General features: G+C 39.9%; 1 protein-coding gene across 1 annotated transcript in view; it reads left to right on the forward strand.

Moving 5' to 3' along the window:
* Nucleotides 1-327: 327 nt before the first annotated feature.
* The window catches only part of COL25A1 (collagen type XXV alpha 1 chain), a gene marked incomplete at both ends in the record, with an annotated part of 291,350 nt that continues 269,044 nt past the window's right edge, over nt 328-22,633 (forward strand). The window contains 2 exons of the mRNA XM_079535114.1: nt 328-669; nt 1,089-1,158. Of these exons, the coding sequence (XP_079391240.1) occupies nt 328-669; nt 1,089-1,158 (412 nt within the window). The remainder of the gene's footprint in view (nt 670-1,088; nt 1,159-22,633) is intronic.

The following is a 22,633-nucleotide window of genomic DNA, read 5'->3' on the forward strand; positions in this document are numbered from 1 at the left end:
GGCTTCCCCGCCCGGCTCGGCTGTGGGAGCCGGCAGGCAGGTGGAGGGGGAGCAACAAGTCCGGCGAGGAGGGAGGGAGGGAGGGTGAGGAGCGGAGCTTCCCTCCCGCCCCACAGCTCTGACAAGTGGCGGAGCGCTCGCACAGCGCGCGTCTCCGGGCGGGCGGCAGCCGCGGGGCTCGACCCGCACCGCTTTACGCCGCCGAAGTGCGGGGACGGCCGCGGGCTCCGCCTCCGTTTGTTTATTTAGTCCTCGTCACCCGCCTTTTGGTCGCTCGTTTCGGTCTAGTTCCTCGCTATTATTTTTGTTTGTAAATTAGTCGCCTCCATGGGGGGCGGAGGAAAGGAAATAAAAGCTGCCGCAGCCGAAGGGTGCAAAAGCATGCTGGGCAAGAGCCGCGGAGCCGCAGGACGGGATGGCTGCGGCGGGGAGCGCTGCCCGCGCCGGGCCGGGCCGTGCTGCTCGTCGCTGCCCGTTCTGCTGTCTGCGCTGGCGGCCGCCTCCTGCGTGTACCTGGGGGTACGGACCAGCGACCTCCAGGCCCGGCTGGCGGCCATCGAGGACGCCCGGGGGGGCTCCGCCGCCGCTCCGCTCCCGCCTCTGCCCGGCTTTTCTCTGGAACGGCTCAACGAGATGATGCAGGAGAAAGTGGAGCGGCTGCTCGCCCAGGTGTGCGGGATGGGGGGCCGCTCCGGCCGCGTGCGGGTGGGGAGAGGGGGAGACCAAGGGGCGCGTGGGGCAGCGCGAGGCGGCCATCGGGGCGCGGGAACGAAGGGCATCGCGTGGAGAGCGCAGAGGGTTTTCTCCACGCGTCCTCGCGTTTCTGGCCGGTGCCGAGGAGCGGGCTTGAGATCGAAAATAAATGAAGTTCCAGGGCGTGTGGAGTGGTAAAGGTGAGAGAGAGCCGTTGGCGGTGGGCTCGTTTCGATGGGGGTGGAGAAGTCAGTCTTTCAGGCTGGGTCACGTCCAAGAGGAGAAGCCGTCGCCAGTTCCGCGCTCGGTGAGACAGCTGTAAAGCGGGGCACGCGGGGCTCTGCCGCCGGGTTGTGGCAGGCCGAGCGCCCTCACGTTGCTCCTCTCCCCCACAGAAGTCCTACGAGCACTTGGCAAAAATCCGAGCGGCGAGAGAAGCGCCCGCAGAGTGCAGCTGCCCGCCAGGTAACGCGGCTCGGCGTCCCTCCTCCCGGAGCTGTGCGTTCTGGGGTTAATTCTGTGTTCCGTGTGCGTCAAACGGGCATCAATTAGAGCAAGCTTCTTCAGTAAGCATCAATTGGGTGGCAAAGGTGTAGAGCCCGGAGTTGTATTGTGTTTCCCTTGCGGCGTTGGCTTGGAATACACGCTGGTTAAAAGACCACTGTTAGGCTGGCAGATGCCAAATGATGACACTTGTGAAGTTAATGGTCTATGGTAGCAAGGAGAAATACGTTCTATCTTAAGTGGAGTGGTACTGAATCAAGGCATTCTGCGCTCAGTTTCAGGAAGCAGAACAAAAAATTCCTAGTGAAAATTTATGGCATGGATTAAAATAAGTGAGGAATCTGTTGCAAGTCAGCAGCATGCACACACAAGAGCTTTTCAGTATTGCCTTGTTTTTCTGTAGTGGGGGATGGAAGTGGTTCCCCTAGGAAGGAATTGCAAGTTTGGTAGTGAGGATTCAGAATGGTGTTTCTTTATGCGACTGGTGCTGTTGCTCAGACTTGGAAACGGGGCCTCCTAACACTGGGATTGGTTGTCTGTGTGCACACAGAGCAGTGCTGTCTGGTTTTGGTGCTGCTTTTTGACTGTCTGAAAACTGTCACTCTTGTCCTTGCTTTATAAACATCTGCTGATATGTATCCCAGTGCTATCTTAAAAGTTTGGAGAGTAAAGCTGATGTATCACAAGGTGATAGCTGTAAGAACACTGGCACTGCAGTGAAACACCATGGGCACAGTATGTGCCCATGCATACATGTTCTACCACCCTGAGTGAGGAAAAAAAACATGTCCTTTACGGGTGGAATATTGATGCTTAGCAAGAATTAAGCTGAGGATAGTGTTTGCCATTAGAGTGTGTGATGGCACTGTGCACATATGAGTAAAGTGCTCTTTTAGTTAAGGGTTCTATTTCTGCCAAACTTATTTGTCTGGCAGAGCTGCTGAATTACAGTGTTAAAACTGACTGCCATGCTGTTACAGCATCTTGCTGATGTTGCAACTGGGAGCAGAGTATTTTTCATCACTGGTGTAGGAGCTACCATGTCTAGCACAAAAAGAATAATATGTATGAATGTTATAAAAGAGTGTGTAGAATTACTCCACTCTCAGCTAGTTTTGATAAAAGGCATTGATTTACTGTTGCACTACGTACATTTTCTTTCAAGTACGGTGTTGATTTTATTTTTCTGTTGTTTAACTGCAGTCATCATTACAAGGTTGAAGCTTATGTGTTGAAAATGGAATTGCTCATCATGCTGTATGCACAGATGTATTCTATGAGCTTGAAATGCTGCTGAATTTGATTCCAAACATTCTCGCTCTTCGTTCTCCTCGTTTGAATTCATTTGTTATGTTCTCACTTACTGCTTTCAGACCTAAGGTCAGTACCTCCTGTTTCACAGTTGTTATGTGGTGCGTTACTAGCCCGCTACCACTAGAGCTCCACATCATACCAATTTTTACCTGACCTTTCTTCTAAAGACGTTTCATCAAATAGATTGTCAGCAGCAGAATAATCCTCACGTGCGCTGTAAAAATACTCACTTAAGTAAAAGTCGAAATAAAGTTATCTGAGAAATGTTATCAAGGGATAAGATTTATAAGACAAGGGAAGTGTTTGTATAGGTAGTTGTGGGCATGTGTGTGTGTGTGTGTGTGTGAAGATTAACTCTTATGGGGGATTAGAAATGTGATACTGGGTTTCTCACCTCTGGGTCATTGTTTCAGTTTGAAAGAAAGTTTTGCAGTGATTTGGAGATATTGCCTTGTGATAGCTTTATTTTTGAGTATCTTAAAATGAGTTGATGTTCTCATGCTTGTTACCAGTGGACAGGTGTCTACATCGAAATGGCAATATCCTGGGAGCCTTATCAGGGAGAACAAGGGCTGAATGGCACCACTGCCTGATATTGTGCCTTCCTGACTGCAGGCATTAGGGAGAGCAGGAAGGGACAGTAAATAAATCATTGTTCCTTTATTGGATTCAGTTTGTGGAATTGCTTCTAGACTGGATGTGATGAGCTTTTTGTTTTCTTCCTTAATGCTTCAGCTACAAATTTGGACTACTATGTTTTGAAATGCATTTAGTTTCATAGGAAAAGAATCACGGAAAGTCTCGTTTGTTTTGTTGTCATCTGCTATCTGTGAAGCCAAAGAATAAATGATCTCTTTACTACATAATTCTATTTTTAATGCTTTATTCTGAACAGGTTCTGCATTTCTTACCTGGGTTTATTTAGTAATACAATGCATGTCTGTTTGAGGTGGCTTTGGAAAGCCTTTGTTGGTATGCAGGTAGTTTTCGAGAAAAAGGCAGCTGCCAGATGGCCACCAAGGAAGTTTCCACCCTTCTGCTCTTTGAAGAGAAATAAAGATTATTCGGAAAAAAGATTACTTTGTCTTATACCAGAGGAAGAGAGGGAATCCAATCTGCAGGCAAGAGGGTGATAATGTAGTCTCTGATTTAGGATTAAAGTTATGCAATCGATGTAGATCTCATTAACTTGAGATGTCCATCCCCTTGTGGCTCTCCGTGGTAGGAAATGTGTGTTCAAAGGAAACTGGGTTGGAATGGCTTGAATGCTGGAGAGGCAGCCAGATTCACAAGTGCTCATAGCTTGCAAAGCTGTCCATGTGTAGCTCCTTGTAATGCGACAACAGCCTTGAACTTCCTCTAGAATGAGAAACTGTTAGGCTTCCCAGTTTTTTTAAAAATGTTTTCACTAAATGTGTTTTCCAATAGTTAATGTTCTCCTAAAAGACACATAGTGTGCAGAGATGCTGAGAGTTTTGATTTTAATTTTGTAGGACTAAAACCAGATACCAAAGATTTTGTAAATATTTTTGTATGACAATAGCAGGCATTCTTTCTCTTAAAGCAGAGTAATAAAGTTTGAAATGTAAATGCATACTGACATTCCTCTTAAATTACCTCAGCTCTAACAGGAGTGCAACAGTCACTGCTGGCAGTTAGTCCTCTGCACAGGGGACTGGGGGAAGATTGAGTGGCTACGTTTATTTTTAACTTCGTATTTTGATTTTCCTAGGTTTCCCAGACTTTTTATTTTAAATGAATGTTTCCAAACCATAAGATATGAACAGAAACATAGGTGTGTAGGTAATTACTTTATATGTCTGAATCTTTCTTTAAAGATTCAGTACCATAATCTGCAGTACCATAATCAGTTTTTTTTAGGCACAGTCAGGTACAGTGCTGGATACCAAGTCAAGAATTATACTGCTATGGAAGGAGAAACAATTTAGGAAGGCACAAAGATATTCCTGATTGAGTAGAGTTGTAAGAAATTCTAATAGTAGATTTAGACCCGCTTATTCCAAAAAATGTTCAAGTGTATTTGTGGTATTCATAGGCTTCAACACAAACTAAGCACATGCTTTCATGTTTTTAGTGAATTGAGCCTTTCTGTCTTGTAAGGGTCAAGCCCTGACACTTGCAATCAAGTGCTGTGATGTCTCATTCTCTAAGGGGTCTTCAGAGAGCCTGCAAGGTCACATAGGACTGAGATGTGTCAGTACAGAAGGGGTCAGATTTGGTGAGTGGGAAGACTAGCAGCTGAAGTGGTATGGTCCTGCATGTTCCTTTAGGCTGCTTTCAGTTCAATAGCTAAACTTCTGTTTATTTCAGTAAAGTGAGCTTCAGGAGTGGATGGCCATTGCTAAAGAAAATTTGTGAGTTGGGCTATAGAATTTCGAGAAAGATAGAAAGGTTGCACAGAGAGACTTTCACCTGTGAAGGTTTTGTACGTTTTCAGAAGTGATTACTTTTCTTCTCTCCTTCCCCCAGATAAAGTTTTTTAACCTCTAGGAAAGTCATTATAGCAAATTGATTCCTTTAAAAACAAAACTAAACAACACCATTCCCCTCTCCCCTCCCATTTTGTAAGTAGGAGTGTCAATATATGCCATATATATTTTTTTTCTTTGAAATAAATTTTGCATAGGCAAAGAATAGGGTTGCATAACATAATTTTTTTATTGTCTAAGTGCAGTGTCTCACTGTATGTATGCTCACAGTACTTTGCACATAAAATTATGGGGTTTACATGTTTGTGAGTTGTCTTGCTATTGTTGTTTCATTTTTTTTTCCTCCAAGAACACTGTCTAAGCTTCACTGATTGGTTCTGTCTGTTTAGTCAAGTTTGTTATTTTTGTTTTTTTTCTTGTACCGCAGACAATGCTCACATTCCTTTGCTCTTTCTTTGTTATTTTCCCCATCAAGAACCATGTAATTCTCTCACTTCTCTTCAGACATCTGTAACTTCAAAGCCTTTCCAGGTATGGACACAGCCATTGTTCTCTCTTAGCCGAGTACTTTGTGCTGTTCATTGTAATACTGCCACTTAGATGGCTTGGTATTTGATGTGCCTGCTATTTCACCATGCAATTTGCTATTATTTGGATATAAAGCTTGTTTCGGCCTAGTTGATTATATACAAACCTGTTCATTAGGTTAAATAGATTTTTTGGAAGATGGAAACTACCAGTTGGTCTTCCTCTGCAGTCATTCTAGGGCAAAGTCCTGTTCAATGGCCACAGCTCACCAGTAAGGTGTGTGTGCTATATGTATTTTTGCATGGATGGATGTATTTTCTTAGCATCCCAATATACTTTTGTCCTTGCAGACACCTAAGGTTTGTTCTGACATGCAGTGGAAGTAGATGAGCAGACCATGCAATTTAAGCACTCTTTGTTATTTCCCTGTGTTTCAGAATTACTGTTTCCCTGAGCGTTTTGATTAGTGAGGCTGAAAGATGGAGGAGAAATCATTTTCGGGGATTAAAAGAATCCAGAAATTGTTATCAGCAGGGTATTACTTTGTTCTTTGATTGTGATTAGGGGGAAGTATTTTTTTTTTAAGATTTAAGAGGTAAAGAAAAAGGGATCTGACTTAAATGTTTACTGATAAAGAATTCTGAAATGAAACATAGATAGAAACAGAAAGTATCCATAGTGTTTTTCCCTTTTACTTAAAATTCCAATGTGTGCTAGCTTTACCTAGCTCCCAGCACTACTTATTTCTGCCATGTCTGTATCATCTATTTGCAGAATGCAGTGCTCAGCTTTAATTTTGTAATTTTTCTGACAGGCCTCTGAGTTCCTCTTTCATACTTCTGCTAGTTTGATATTTTTCATTTTAGTTTCTAGCTAAAGATGTTTATTGATGTGCAGCAGCATACAACCTTCTGGGTAGTCTGCTGTCTTGTTTGGATGACTGATTAGAGACACTGTTTTTTTTCCCCACAGAAGATATTTATATTTTATTGGCTAAGATGTGACCTTTTAATTCTGTTGCCTCTGGGTAAGGAGGTAGGGTGTGCAGCGTGATAAATGAAACGTGATGTGGCTCAAAGGAGAGCTGATCAACTGCAAACTGCACCAGAATTCTCTTTTGTACTATTACTGATGTCAGTGGCATGTAACAAAAATTGCTTTGACCACAGAAGTATTATTAACACAAAGTTTTATTCTGAAAACAGTTTTTATTGAACTAGCACAGTTTTGTCAGACAAGGTGTATTAGAAAATGTTGATTTGCCTGCATTAATTGTCCTTTAATGCTTGTGTTTCACTTCTGCATGTCTCCTTCCATGTGGCAACTGTCTGTCTTGAAGAGCTGCTCTAAGTGTCAGAAGAGGAGTGCAGTACAATGCGTCCTTCAGTGTGAGAAGAGATCTTTAAGACCACTTCTGAAGTAGTGCATCTCTGTTTGCTTTGTTGTTCTTAAATTGTCAATACTTGCACCTAAATCTTGAAGAATATTTAAAGCTGGGATAACTGAGTTCAGTTCAGCAATACTTTTACTTTTTCTTTATGCCCAAAAGCCTCAGCCCTTTCCTTAAAGGGTAGTCAGTTCTTTGGATTGTGTTGTGAATGGATCACTGCATTACACCCCTCATCCTCCTTCCTATGTTTTTAAATATATTGGCTGCAGCCTACCTATTATTATTATTATTTTGAAATACATTTAGCAGTAAAAATCAGCGATCTATGCAATCAGCTTGGCTGACAGAATTCGTCTTTTACAGGATCTTTTGGGTTGTCAGAAACATACAATTAATCTCTTCAAGGTGCCAACCCCATGATGGCATCAATCTTTAACACACGGAACTTTGAGTCTTGCTGCTAACTACAGCTTCTTCAGGAAGGCAGATTAGTTTTCCTTTTCATTATTTCAGTTGATTATATTGCCAGATTTTCTACAAGTCAGCCACAGAAAGGAAATCTGACTGCTTACTTGAACTACTAAGATGATGTAAGAGGGTACAGAGTAATGCAGGCTGGAAAACACAAATTTAGCCCTGTACAACTGAAGTGGAAACTTGCAGTTAGATAATAGGCACAATAGTGAACACAGTGCTGCAGGCTTGCTTTTTTTGAGGCTTGTGAACCGTCATATTTTTTTACCAGTTTAGACTTAGAGTAGAGCAAAGCCTGAAAGCAGTGCCTGTTTAAATTCATGTGCTCATCTCTTTTCGTGAGATTAAGTTCAGATGGAAGAAGTTGTTTATGAGAGCTCAATAAAAATGGAATTTCGGGACATGTATTCAAAACTGAATGGCAAATTTGCATGTGCTGGGTTCACATGTACCTTCCATGCAAATACAACAATTTTTTTCCCCCTAAGATCTTTAGAAATACAAGTTTGGATGTTAATGCAGCACATCATATTTGTGATTCTGTGCTCTACAGCAGATGTGTATGGGCAATCATTGTCAGGTATTTCTTTGCATGTGGTTCGCAACTGCTGTTTCTAGTCAGTCACAGCTCAACAAATTGTTGGATATGGCTCAATTTTGGTGATTAAGTGCAGCAATCTCATGTAAACATTCTCCTTGGTTAAAAATGTGCAGCTCTGTAAATTAGTAAATGTGTGGTACAAGAAATCGCTGATGCACAGATGTGCCTGAGCTGTAATAACTTACTGTTTAAATGTTTCCATAGGTTGCCTGGTTCTTGTGCTGCACTGTCAAATAAGAAAGCACTTTCTTAGTGGGCAGGCTACAGTTTCCTTATTTGTGAAGCAAACCTCTTGACACATCCTTCATGTTCACAGAGAAAACCCGATCATTTTGTTCTTCTTATAGCAGTGTTTTATGTGTGTTGAAACAGTCTTGTCTGCAATGCATGCTGTGAAATTATTCTTCCTGCTCCTTTCTTGCTCTCAAGTCTTTTTGTATTGAAATTGTTTCCCATTTATATGTGCAGACACAGTTTACAGGAACAGGCACTTACTTACAGTTTTAAATACTGGATGCACAATCGGGGAGAGTTTCTTACACTTTTAAAGCTTTGAAACAGATAATGCCTCGTGAGCTTTCTGAAGAAATAAGACATTTTTATAGACCTTCTCATTAGAAATGTATGCGGTTATACTCATCAGAGGTATAATGACAGTCCTCTGTAGGGCAAAGAAACAATAAAAGGGATGAAGAGCATATAATAACAGAGAATATCATTTGGTAAGTTTTTTATTACTCTTACAATGCCTTGAAAAAATAGTACAACGATTTCCAAGACTTCTGTTTACAAGGCTATGCTCAACCAAGAAATAATGTAGCATTTAGCAACAGTCATTTCTCCTTCCCTGTCTTAAAAATGGAGCAGGAAGTTATCGAGGATGAATAAAGTATATTTTTCTTTAAAATGCGCACATGAGGAATAGATTAGATGGTCTATGAAAATCAGTATATTTAGCTTTAAATAGTCTCTGTTAACCATTAAAGTTATCATCTTAGATTAGGATGTTCATGAAACTTTACTTGCAATTATTGTGTTGGGCAAATGTAGTAGGACATTACTGAAGTGTCTCATGTTTTTGTGGTGTTTTGGTTTTGGTTTTTTTTTGTACTTAGTATTTTTTAATGTTGTTTTGTATGACTTAGTAATTATTTTTTAGAAATACATGTTTACTTTTGCCATTGTGTCTTGTTTGGGCACGCAGTGGAGAGTGGCTCACAAATTCACACATTCTCAGGAAGGTGGGAAATGGGGTCATATGGGGAATGATGCTTTTGAGTCCCTCTAAGTAGCTTTCTCTACCTTTCTTGTGGTTTTACAAGCTCAGCTGAAGGACTGCTGAGTAGAGGAAGAAGGAGATTAAGCAAACTTTCCTCTTCTTTGATCCTCATCTCAGTGCATCACACTACTTTATAACACAGCAGTATGACACTTCTGGTGCTTCCACATGCTTCTGTGAGTTGGAAACAAAATAGGCTGCTTCCCAAGTCACAGTGACATGGCATAGCATATAGCTCACTTAATATAAATGGAGGGAGAACTGGGCATCTTGAGCTTGTGGACAAATCCTACGTGGCGCCAGGTGGCTGATCCACTCCTTTCCGCTAGCTGAAATAGCTGGCTCATGCCATTTCCTGGTACTACTTCAGTCTGCTGGTATCTCAGAGGTGCCTCCTCTAAGCTACAAGGATTTATAGGAGAGAAGTATTTAATCTTCCTTTTGCAGCTAGGAACAGACTCAGCACATAGAGCACATCTTCCCACTCTTCAGAAGAGTTTTAGTACTCTTGGGAGTAAGGAACTGTGGAGTAGGATGTATAGTTTCACTGCCTTTTCTGCTCTGCCATTTGTAATTTTATGCAGTCTTAACAAATTTTCATTTACTTTACCTTCCTGAATATTTTCAGTGTCCCTACTGACACAGGAAAAAGTATCACATCACAAGCTTACATTAAAGGTTAACTTAGGAATGGGGTTCCTCAAGGATAAACTGATTCCTGGGTGTTGTGCTTAAGATTGTGGTAGAAAACTGCTGTTTTAAAAGATCTCCTCTAAAATGATGGGGATTAGGCTGGAAGAAGTTTTGAAAACAGAAAAATATACTGAAAATTGGATCCAAGACCTTTTTATCAGAGCTGTGGTAGAAATTACAGTGGATTTGTGTGTATATTTGACAGCAAAATTGCACAATGTATTTTGAAGGACACTAACCTGTTAGCTATGTATTTCTGTGATTACGATTATGTACCGTCTGTGCAAACAAGAACAGTTGCCTACAGACAACATACCTTATGATGGTAGTACTAGTGTTGCTAGGAAATGACATAATTGTTCTTTTATATATATTTATATATATATATATATATATATATGTATGTATGTATATACTGGATAATAGTAGGGTTTATAGTAGGGTTTTAATGGAGGACTGCAATGCTAAAAGTCAAAGCTTGTGCATCTTAAGTTGAGGAGGTATTTCCTTTAGCTGGCAGATCTAATAATCCTTTTTATGAATATGAGAACCAGTTGCTTGAAGGCACGCACTCCTTCTCTTCCCCCAACGTCATGCCCATACCATCTGAGTAAGCTGTTGTTCTAATTCTCTTGATGTTCCTAAAGAGAAGCCTTGATACCTGAGCACAGGGATATGGCTGCAGAGGATTAGAAGGATAAGCTCCATAGGTCTGTGGATTAATATTCTCATCTAGAATTTACATCTAGATAATGTCCAGTGGCGTCACTATGAAGGTATTTTCATGTGTTGGCCGTACAGAGACACTCCTGTCTACTCTTTTGCCACAGTTTATCAAATGTCCCTTTAATGTTCGTGTCTCCATTGCTGTGCTATTGGGTGTTGTCAGCTGAAAGAATGGCTCAGTGGATGGATGACGAATGCTGTGAACTGTTGCCTCAGCTTCACACAGAGCTGAATAATATTCTTCTCAGTTCCTTCCATATCTGAGATAGCTGTTTAAAACATTAGCAAAAATACTTCATGAATCCTGATTTGATTCTTGTGGCAGGAGATGTGATCTGTGCAGACATACGTGAGTGTAAACCAAGGTCTGGTAACCGTCAATGTGATCTTTATGGCAATGGTCAACTCTGCTTTTCTATGTTCTCTGTCCAGGCTGGATACTTGACAGCTGTTTGCGTAAATCAATATGCAGCGTGGAGTGTGACGTTATGTGGCACCTACAGACGAATGCAGTGGTAGCACAGCAATGGCTCGTGGTGTTTGCAGTAGCTGTCTACCTGTGTATATGAGGAAGTTACAGTTCAGTATGGAGTATCTTGTGTATGTTTCACAAATGGTTCCTGGACATAGGTGCGTAGAATGCTGATGAACTATGAAGCCTGAAAGGCACAGTGATGTGGCTTCAGTTTAAAATAAACCAGTGCTTAGACAGCTATTGTCAATACTTACTTATAGTTAATGTATTTGTCATGATGACAGCCATGTTTGTAGAAGGCTGGAAATGTTTTAATATGTGAAGATGTAGTGTTTTTCCAGTGTAGTAAGCACGTAAGTGCATTTTATTTCTTCAGTGTATGGAGACTAATCTTCGTGAAGAGAGATTAGTATTTAAATCTGACAGTTGTGAATGTCACTGTAGGACAGCTTTGCATAATTCCTTAGTTTAAATTCCACGCTGAGCCACATTCTAATGTGCAGGAGGAAAACCTTTTTAGCATATTTAATTAACAGGCAGGACAGAAAGTGTTATTGTGGCCAGTTAAAAAGAAGCACCAACTTTCAAAAGTAAACAACCAACGAGTGAAAAAGAGATGACTGAAATCCTCAACTTTTTTTTCCTCTTGAAATCTATCTGTTGTTGCAAGGTGGATTTTCTGATGTAATCCAAGCAGTTTCAGTCCATTCTCAGATAATGAGATATTCATATTTGCAATATATATTATAATAACTGGAACATTTGTGGAAAAGACTAAAGGCATATTTAGAGGAAACATCACGCTTAATGTATTACAGCAAGGCCAAATAAGCAATAGTCCTGTGTTGTGAATATTCAGCTACAGAGAAGTAAAGGCAAGGCAGAATGTTTTCCTATCCGAGTTCCACTACCTATATGATAGGACAGATGTAAATGTTGTGTATGTCCCAAAGTACGGAGTATTCAAAATTAAGAATAAAGCATTGAAGAGCAGAAGATTCTTTCATAAATCACAACGTGCTTATTTTTGTTGAACCCCATGAGATTCACTTGGGCCCCTTGCTTGAGCCTGTCTAGGTTTCTCTGGATGGCATGCCTCCCCCTGGGTGTGTTGATTGCACCACACGACTTGGTGTCTCCTGTGAACTTGCGGAGGGTGCAATTGATCCCACTATTGATGTCACTGATGTTAAAGAGCACCAGTTTCAGGACTGATCCAAGGGACACTGCTTGTTACCAATCTCAGTCTGAACATTGAGCCATTGACCACTTCTCTCTGGGTACAATCTTGCAACCAGCTCCTTGTCCATCTATTAATCCACCCATCAAATCCATATCTTCCCATTTTGGGGAGAAGGATGTTATGGGAGATTATATCAAAAGCCTTACTGAAATCCAGATAGATGGCATCAGTTGCTTTTCTCTTGTCCACAGTAACAGTTATGCCATCATAAAAAGCGACAAGGTTGGTCAGAGAGAACGTGTCCTTCATGAAGCCATGATGCCTTTCCTGTATTACTTCCTATTTTTCCATGTACCTTAGCATAGCCTTCAGGAGGATTTGCTCTGTGATCTTCCAAGGCATTGAGGTGAGGCTAACAGGTTGGTAGTTCCCTAAATCATCCCTTCAACCCTTCTTAAAAAAAAATTAGGTAATTACAAATGCATCCATTTTCAATTAAAGTAATCTTCTAAAAGTTTTTTTTTGGGGGGGATTATTGAAATAATTTTTTAAATTATTTGTAAAAACTACTTTAACCTGGAGAACAGACTTAATAGAATACATATGCAGGTGTTGTTTGCTTTTTTTTCCACTCAAATAGATTTTCATGCTTGTACAAGAGTTACTCGTTCTGTTCAGCTCATTCAGCTCTGCCAATTGTTTTAACAATGTTAACCAGCTCTCCTGTTATCTACTTTCCTGATGTTATGCTTGAAAGGTCTCTATTTGCTGAATCCTAATATTCTCTTCCTTTCTCCATGGCAGTATTTAACAAGTTTCTTTGCATGCAGCAATATAAAAACATTTCATGGGTCCCTATTTGAGCTATCAAAATGCAGAATAAGCATGCTAGTTGAGGGGAAGGTACTTCAGCCTGTTGCTAAGATATATCCGTACTTCAAGAAAATCCAGTTGTCAGTGACTGAGAAGGAATATACCACAATCAGATACAAGTGGCCTTTTTTTTTTTTTTCTTTCATTTTTTTTCCTCTGTTAATAGTCTCCCAAGATAGTTTAATGGGGAATTAAGGATTGACGCAACCTTCAAAGGAGAAATAGCAAACTAGACTTGAATATTTTTTCCTACAGCTTTTTCCCTGCAACATCTGGAAAAGCTTAACTCAGGGTGGATTTCAATATTCTAGCGGTAGGCCCTAATGGCTCACTTCGTCTTAGCGGTGGATGACAGCAGGGTTTGCTAAATTACTGCAATGGCTTCACAGGGCTTGACAAACATAATGATGTCAAGAGGAAGGGTGACATGTCTGTAGGATATCTTCTACTGAACTGCACTTCATGGACAATGTGACCTCATCTAAGATGTCCAGACTTAACTGTCTTGAGGGACAGTATGTAGGGGAGAATCTACAACCAGAATGCTGTGCTTCTGACAGAAAGTGTTATCTTCCTGTGGTGGTCTGACAAGGAAGGAATTTATAGGAAGCTGGAGGCCGGTGTGAACAAGTAGCAAATTGTTATTCCCTAAGCAAGGGAGTGATCATAATTCTTTTAAATTCTACAGCACTCTGTTCTGGTCTGGTAGTTAACACTATGCAAGAAGAAGCATGAAAATAGTGCACGTGTTGTGCTGTCGCAGTGTTCCTCAAAGCCCCTGGGAGCTATCACACTGCATTTTATCTCTATTGAAACATCATAATAAAGTGTCTGGACCAGTGGTCTGTGGTATAAATTGATATTGAAGCCCTAAAGGCAGAAGGGTGAACTTGATTTATTCCAGCACTGTTACCATCCTTCTTGCTTCACTGTCTTGCTGTCAGCCCTTCATATCTCCTTGATTTCTTAATTTATGTAGAGCAGGAAGGACAGCAGCTAAGGCTGATCTTTGATCTGTCTCTGGACTGATATTTTGCTAACTCAGAGTCTTAGTTATTGTCCCAGATCTCTTTTCTTTTTTCCCCCCAAAAATATGTCACTTAAATGTTTGGACTAGTATCTACTGATCAGTTGTAGAAAAGTTATTCTCAATACATGTGTTGCTGTGTCTCATAGAATGGAAGCTTACAGGAAAGGAGCAGTGGGACACAATATTGTTATGTTGCTATTAATCCTAATTTGACACGAGCTGTGATTGTTTAACTTAGTAACTAAGAATAGCCTCAGGGTTAATGCAGCCAAAATGATTCCAACTCTTTGGAAAACTACTGCTGGTTCTAAAGGACGCTTGTATAAAAATGAAGACATCTATGTCCTCAAATAATCTGCTTTCACATGCCTAAGTATACCCATTGTGACTGCATTCAGTGTTTCTTAAACACTTTGCGGTGTGCCCCAGCACACAAGAGGTCTACCTTTTTGTGAACTGACATAGGGTTCTTAGTAAAACGAAAGCTTCATAAAAGATGTAATTGTATGCATATGTACCTCCTGAATAAGTGGCCCCCCAATTTCTTTATGAACAATCAAAAGGAGGCCTAAAACCAGCAATTCCAAATCTGTTTTTGTTTGATAAAATGCAATTAGATCTTGAAATTATGCCATCAATAAATTGAACAAAATGACTTTTTATAGAGTAGATTATAACAAAAGTAAATTATGTATAAAAAAATGTAACATATATGTTCTTTAATTAACAAATAAGGTTCATAATTATTTTCCTATACGTGTTGCAAACAGAACAGCTACTAATTTTATATAACTACTAGTGACCAGCAGCAGGTGGCTCGTGTTCATTTGTGTTCAACAAACATGCTGCATTCGGTTAATTTCATTTTTTTAGTTGCGTACAAAATATGAGCTTGTGACATGGTCCTTTTTGGAGTATGAAATATCTCTTGGTTTAACTCTGGGGAGAAAGATTGATTTCTTATTCTGCAGCTTGTGAAGAACTGTTAAAATAGGAGACAGAAGTTGCAAAGGTGTAATAAAACATATTATTCCTATATGGCACATTGAGAATTATAGAATGGCTTAGGTTGGAAGGGGCACTAAAGATCACCCAGTTCCAAGCCCTTGCCATAGGCAGGGTTGCCAGCAAACCAAATGGTTGGACACTTGTAGGCTAGATGTTATATACATCTGAGGCATTAAGTCCCTAGCAGTTCATTTGCACATGAAGCTATACAGATATGCGGGTGCCAATAATAACAGCCCACTTTTTTCTGACTTTTTTGACATAAATCTTTAGTCGTTACTCTTAGAATGGTGGAGTTTTTTATTTTATTTTATTTTATTTTGTCTATTTCATGTTAAAATGCAACCTGGATCACATATCATTTATTGCTGCTGTCCTTCAAAGTTTGCTTTTTCCTTTTTTTCCCTTAAGTAAATCATAATTTGGCAGGTCAGACTTGCATGATTCTTTATTGTCCCAATGGGTTTATTAACATTTTTGAAACACCTAGGTTTCTAACATTATGTTGGGTTAATGTACCTTTTCTGGAGATCTGTTGAACGTTTACTGACAAGTGAGTAACTTAATTTACTGTAGTAATATTTTAGATATTTGCAGTTACATACTTAAAAGAAGTGAGTTATAGGATAAAATGTGTTTCCTTCAAGCCAATAGCACTTTTAAGACTGCATTTTTTCCCCCATGGTGTTCGTGTGTTCCTGAAGTCTCATCTGCCAGTGGTAAAGTAGCAAAAATAAAATAGCACTCTCCTATATAAAACTGTCCCCCCCAGGCCCCTCACCCTGCTCCTTCCCCCTTCCTCACCAGAATAATTTCTGCCACAGTTTGAACTGTTCAGCTCGTCTACGCAATCTTTTCAGCTATCTAGCACGGCTTTGTTTATTGCTTTAATAGATGAACTGGAGAGAAGAATTGTAATTACACATTTATAGGCTGAAGTTGAAAGGCATTTTGTCTTTCAGGCTTTCTTCCAGTGTTCCTTTTTGTATGCCTTAGTTTCTAGAACAATAACTTGAGAGGATCTGTGAGGGTGATGGAGGACAGAGCTGGAATTCAGGCATCAGAACTGAAAGATTTACAAGAGTACAGAAGTGGAAAAACAATCTGGAAAAAAAAAGTTTTTTTTTTTTTTATTTTTTTTTAAAAAAAAGGAGAAAAAAGAAAAATGTGATCCAGTGTGGATGAGAACAAAATACTTTGCTTGTAAATAAGTTTGTTGTGAAGACATTGATGAAGTAGCTGTTCTGAAGAAACGCCTGCAGTTTATAGTGAGTCACAAGCTGACCATAAGTTAAGGGCTACACTCTTATGAGAAACGTCAAACAGGCTGTTTGAAACATGACAGCTCTTCCACTCAGAATTGGTAAGGTATCACTTGCAGAGTTTTGTCCAGTTCTGGGAATCATTTAAATACAGACGTGGATCAGATAAAGAGTCCAAAGCGCAGCTACAAGAACCATCTGAGGAAAGTCTGAATACAAGGGAGTTTCAGAACTAGAGTGCTTTAGATTAAAGCAGATAAAACTGAGGGAGGAGTAAATTTCCAAATTTGTGTTAGTCAGCTGCAAAATAAGGTAAAAACGGTGTGGTTTTTTGTTTCCTATTGCAGAAGACAATGTAAACAGTTGAATAGATTACCTTTGAAAGTTATAGCACATCACAAGGCAGAAATTTCTTTTTCTTACTGTGTGGAAGTAGACTTAGATAATCATTGGAAAATTGCTCCAGTATTGCCACTCCGTTGCTCATGCTGAATATCCTGTGCATTACATACTGACTAACTGCTTGCGGCAGGTAACTTGGATTAATTTATTCCTTTCAGCGATGCCACCTTTTAGACCACAGAATATATTCTCCATTATCTTTATACTTGATTGTAAAAGGTAAGCTGCCTATAGATATAGATGTAATATTAATATCAGAAAACCATAGTTGAGAAACTCTGGGGCCAAGTACTATGGCTTGTCCACGAGAGAAGGATGGATTAGGGAGAAAAGAGAGAGGTATCTGGAAAAGAGAACACTGCCGGTTGTTTCATGGGATGGTAGTACTGAAATACTGCAGCCACGAGATCTTATTTCAACAAATAAAAAGTAGGAAATACTCTGCTAAAGTGATTTCTTGGAGAAAGGTACACTTTTGGGGCATGTAGTTATTTTTTGCGTAGTAACTAAACTTTTTTGTAGAGTTGTTTGTCAGTGTTTGGCTTTTTTCTCTTTGACATATTTGCTTTTTTTGTAATATATTTTACTTTGGTTTCAGTGAGGCTCTATGTCTCTTTGCAGTTATTTTTACATGGAAGTCAAGCAAGTATGGCTCTATTAAGTGCTTCGTTGGTAAACTGTCAAGTAAAAAATGCAAACATACTGCAGCAGATGTTACTGAGTTAAGATTCATAGTGCTTTTTTTCTTGTCTGCTATTTCTAACTTAGTAAGTTACGGTAGCATTTGTAGGAACTGTGTGGTTAGTATTTTCAATTTTTTTTTTTTATACTGCATGATGTATGTTGACACTAGCATCACTGGTGAATCGCATACCCTAGAGTTTCTGAAATACATTAAAGCATTAATAAAAGTAAGGGCAATATCTACTTGGTTTGAATCACACTTCGAGCTCAGTGCTTTCTGTGCCTTCTGTGGGGAAAAATGTTATAGTCAACCATGTACTTCTTTTGGCAACATTTCCATATATTTGAGGTGGCAACAGTGATTGTGCGAGCATGACTTTAAAGTCTGGCTGAATTCTTAAAAACTGACTTGTAAAATTAACATATTCACAAACTGTCTGCTCCCTATCTGTATACAGACATAAAGTATAATTGACTTAAGTGATAAAAAATACGATTCTTCCCAGGCCTGTCAGCAGCAGGATAAGCTAGGTACTATTTTTTAGGTATCATCAGAATGGTTGCACATGTCACAGGGCTAGTCGTTCTCACTTGTGCTAATGCTCATAAGCTCCTGTTGTAGAGGGCTTTGCCAGTGAGATGACTGATACGTTGTAACTTACATAAGCTTTATGGCAATAGTGTGCATGAATAAGGTTTTGTTTGGTATATATTTTTTTTCTTTAGTTTTTAAAATCCTTTGCAGCATCTGTACGTATACTACTAAATCTTGTGGCTTGTAGAAGACCTATAGAAAAACGTATGTTGGACAAAAACGCATTTATGTAAATCAAAAACACTGAACTTAAAATATCTCTGTCAGATGTGAACTCTCAGTAATTTCACCAGAATTCACTTCCAGCCTTCTGAAACTTATTTCTTGGAGTGCTGTTCACATATAGTTTGCCTTCTGCAGCTTAACATCTAAACTTGCACCCTAAATTAAGCTTTAAAATTATTTTCACATGGAACCATTCTCTTTAAATTTGCCATTTATCAGTCAGCCAGGCAGCACGTGAATTAATATTGGTTTCTGAGAAATTGTACTTGTGTTGCTTGTGCGGTCTTTAGGGATCAGGATATCCATGTAAACTAAATAAACGCAGTTAGGCATGCATGTAAAATGAAGCTGTAAGAAAGATGTCCTAACAACAGTCATGTTTCAGAGTTGAGAAATGTATTTAGGGATTTCAGTGATCTGAAATTTGTGAGTTAGGTGCCCATTTGTGGCTATGTTTTTCTACTTCGAGACCTAGTCAGAATGACAGCATGTTCCTGTTAAAGTCTGAGGTTCGCTGCTGGTAATGATTTTTTTTTTTTTTTAATGTAAATTTTTTTCAACATGAAAAGAAATGAAGCTTCAGAGGCAGCTTCTGGGACTCCAACCTCATAGAAGTAAATCCAGGATGGTGGGCGGGCCCTTGCAGGACCCTGCTGTGTGTCTCATGGGTTTGGTTTGCCTTTCAAAAGAGTCAATGGTATACATGATGGTAATTAATATGCTTTAGTAAGAGGAACTGTATTCCCACTAGTTATTATGAATTAAAGCCCTTTGCGATAAATTTGAACAAAAGAAGTGCTGTACTTCTCCTTACAAGTAGCTTTGTGTTTTTCTTTACCTCTGCTTGTGTTAGGAATGTGATTAACATTGGAGGCCGCTACCTCTAACAGCACTTGGCCTCATTAGGTTTGCTTTCTGGCCTTCGCTCTCTGTGGTGATGGAAAACTTGTCTGCAGCCTTTGGGGGATTTGTTAGCATGAAGGGGGGAAAGAAGAGATTGCTTTGTGATCTTGATTCATTCAAATGAGAGTGATAGCTACGTCTTTTATGAATGTGCAAAGTTGCATAAATATTGTGTGAATGTCAGTTAGGGCTCTGTCTCTTGTAACTAGTGGATTATAATCTATACTTAAGATTTAAGCAACTTAAGGATTTTAAATATGAATGGATATGAAGACATATCCTTGAACAGCACTCTCTTATTTGTTTGTGGTCTTAAAAATGAGTCTGAAATAACAAGTGTCTTATTTATGTCTTAACAGCATTGAAAAGGCAGGTAATGATTGTCGGTTACTAAACTAGTGTGAAATTTTGTAACTGTCAGCAGTTTTAATTTTTATTTATATTTTATTTATGTTGATACTTCAGAAACTCTAAAGAGTACAGTAGCTGCTGATCAGTTAAACATGAAATAGTTTGCACTTCCTACCTGTGCACTGCCAAGGAAGCCTCCATGTGCTGTCTCTACCATGTTGGGTTAGGAAATCTGTATTATTTCATAAACATTAAAGATGTTATTTAAAGATCTTGACAAATCTACATTGTTAGAAGAATCATAAAAAATTTTACAGTAACATCGCCTAGTAATTGGCAGCTGTTAACTGTAAAATCCATTAAATCCAGTGTATTTTCTATCTTAAAAAAAAAAAAAAAAGGAAAACAGCTAGCCAACTAAAAACAAACAAACAAAAAATAGCAAGAAAAAAATACCCAACAAACAATCTGTCACCAAACAAACAAAAGCAACAAAAACAAAGAACTCCATGCAAAAGCGCCATTACAAATTTCAAGACTTTCTTCATTTGTGGGTGTATAGTTTTTGATGCTAAATAATCCTCCAGTTCTTCAAATTTAATTGGCAATAAGCTATTAAGAGAAGTTGTTTTAAGTCTAAAGATGAAGAGCATAAAGCAGGGGGTGTATGTAGTATTTACTGTGTAGAAGAAATGTGAGCCAATGTTTATTTGCTGGTTTGGTGTCAAAGTTTTTGTTCTGGAGATGATGATTGGAAATGTGCGACAATCCAACACCACACCCCATCTCAACTGCTGTAGAATCACAGAACAGTTTGACTTGGAGGGATTCTTTAGAGATCATCTAATTCTAGCCTCCGTGCCATGAACAAGGACTCTGTCCACCAGATCATAGTGCTCAAAGTTCCATCCACCTTGCTCTGAAGGACCATTGTGACAGATGGATCCTGAAGTTGTGGACTTAAATGAATGCAACAGATGTTTAACTTTATTAAGTTGGAAAGTGTGAGATCGAAGCATAATAAATGGTATGAGATAATGGAATTTGTCTTGGTTTGGTTGGGATAGAGTTTACTTCCTCCGTAGTAGCTTTTATGGTGCTTTATTCTGGATTTGTAATAAAAATAGTGTTGGTGATGCACCTTAGTTGTGGCTGAGCAGATCTTACATATAGTCAAAGGCTATTCTGTATCTCATACTGCCTTGCCAGCAAGAAGGTTGGGGGTGCAGAAGAATCTGTGAGAGAATCAAACCAGAACAGCTGGCCATAACAATCTGATATGTTCAGTAGTGAAACTGTGTGGGAGTTGATCTGGAATTTCAATGAGGAAGAGAGAAATAGTAAGAGAGGTTTGGTTTTCTGATGGTGTTCTGGAACTGACTTCTCACTATCTTAATTGAAAAGGGCCCAAGGTGCTGAAACTAACCAAGATGCAAGTCTTTAACATGGTGTTGTGTGTCATAGGTCTTGCTTTGCACATACACTCACTCTTACATGCTTTGTTGATCTAGGTCCACAGCTTGACATGGTATAAGCCAGGTATCTGTGTTCTTCATCAAATATATGAAGAATACACTCAGTACCCCTCAGCAGTGCCCAGTTGAAAGTTGCTGTTTCACTGGTATTGCTATTCTACCTGTCATGCAGCCCAGATCTACTAGACTTAATGGTAAAAGCATCAGGCTGTTCAGTCTGGACTCAGAGTACTTTGAACTCTTTTCTTTCCAAAATATTGGTGGTCAGTTGGTGGCCAGCCTCTTTTGGGCTTCTCCTGGCCTCCATCTTAGGGCCAGATCTCTTCAATGTTTCTATTAAAATGAGTAAATAAATTTGGAAAAACAGCTAAAATACAAAAAGTTTAAAATAAATTTGCTTTTGACACCAAATTAGGAAGAGCTGTTAACCTCCTTGAGAGCAGAGAGACCTTGCAGAGAGATCCTGACAAATTAGAGGGGAAGGACTTGTTTGCTAACACCAACTGTGTTAACAAAAACAAATACCAGATTTTGTGTGGAGCTTGCAAACCTAAGTACAGACTGCAGAGTGAGAAGCTGGAGACCAGCTCAGTAGAAAGGGATCTGGGGGTTCTAGCTGATGACAAGTTGAATACGAGTCAACAGTGCGCCTGGGCTGTCAAAAGGGCCAGTGTACCTGGGCACGCATGAGGCACAGCACTGCCGGCCAAGTGAGGGAAAGGACTGTTCTGCTCCACTCGGTGCTCTTGTGTCCTCACCTTGAGCACAGTGTGCAGGTTTGTGACCACGATGTAAGGAGATAAAGCTCTTAGAGAACATCCAAAGGAGATCTACAAATGTGGTGAAGGGTCTGGAGGACAAGATATACGAGGAGTCACTGAGATCCTTTGATTTGCTCATCTCGGAGCAGTGGAGGCTGGGGGGATGCCCCATGGTAGCTGCAGTTCCTCGTAGAGAATGGAGGAGCAGCACTGAGCTCTGCTCTCAACAGAAACAGGACCCGAAGGAAAGGCATGGAGCTGTCAGGGAGAGTCGGGATGAGTGTTAGGAAATGGTTCTGCACTGGAGGTTGGTGGGTATGGAACAGGCTCCCCAGGGTATGGCCCCAAACTGCAGGCGTTCAAGAAGCATTTGGAAATGGTCTCAGTACAGAGTTTGAATTTTGAGTGGTCCTCTGTCGCACTAGCTGTTGGACTCGATGGAGTTCATGACCATAATGAACCAACAGTTTGCTGAATATTCCTATGTCCTTTCTGCAACTTGGAGAATATGATTTGTCCAGAAACTGTAGAAGTCATGTATTATTTGAAGACAGAGTGCATTTTAGAGGCTGAAATACAGAGATGTTTAGGCTCTTGACCTCAGAATAGTATTTCAAGGCCTAAATCTTTGGAATAGTTGCAGGAGAGTAGGGTTTTTTGAGTGTAAACGAGGCTGAGGTTTTCAGTGGGAAGGCAGCTAGACTGCATGCAGTACACTTAACTTTTAATCTCAGACTGTAGTGCTAACAGAGTG

This window comes from Tetrao urogallus (assembly GCF_951394365.1).
Source record: "Tetrao urogallus genome assembly, chromosome: 4".
Taxonomy (NCBI): Eukaryota; Metazoa; Chordata; class Aves; order Galliformes; family Phasianidae; genus Tetrao; species Tetrao urogallus.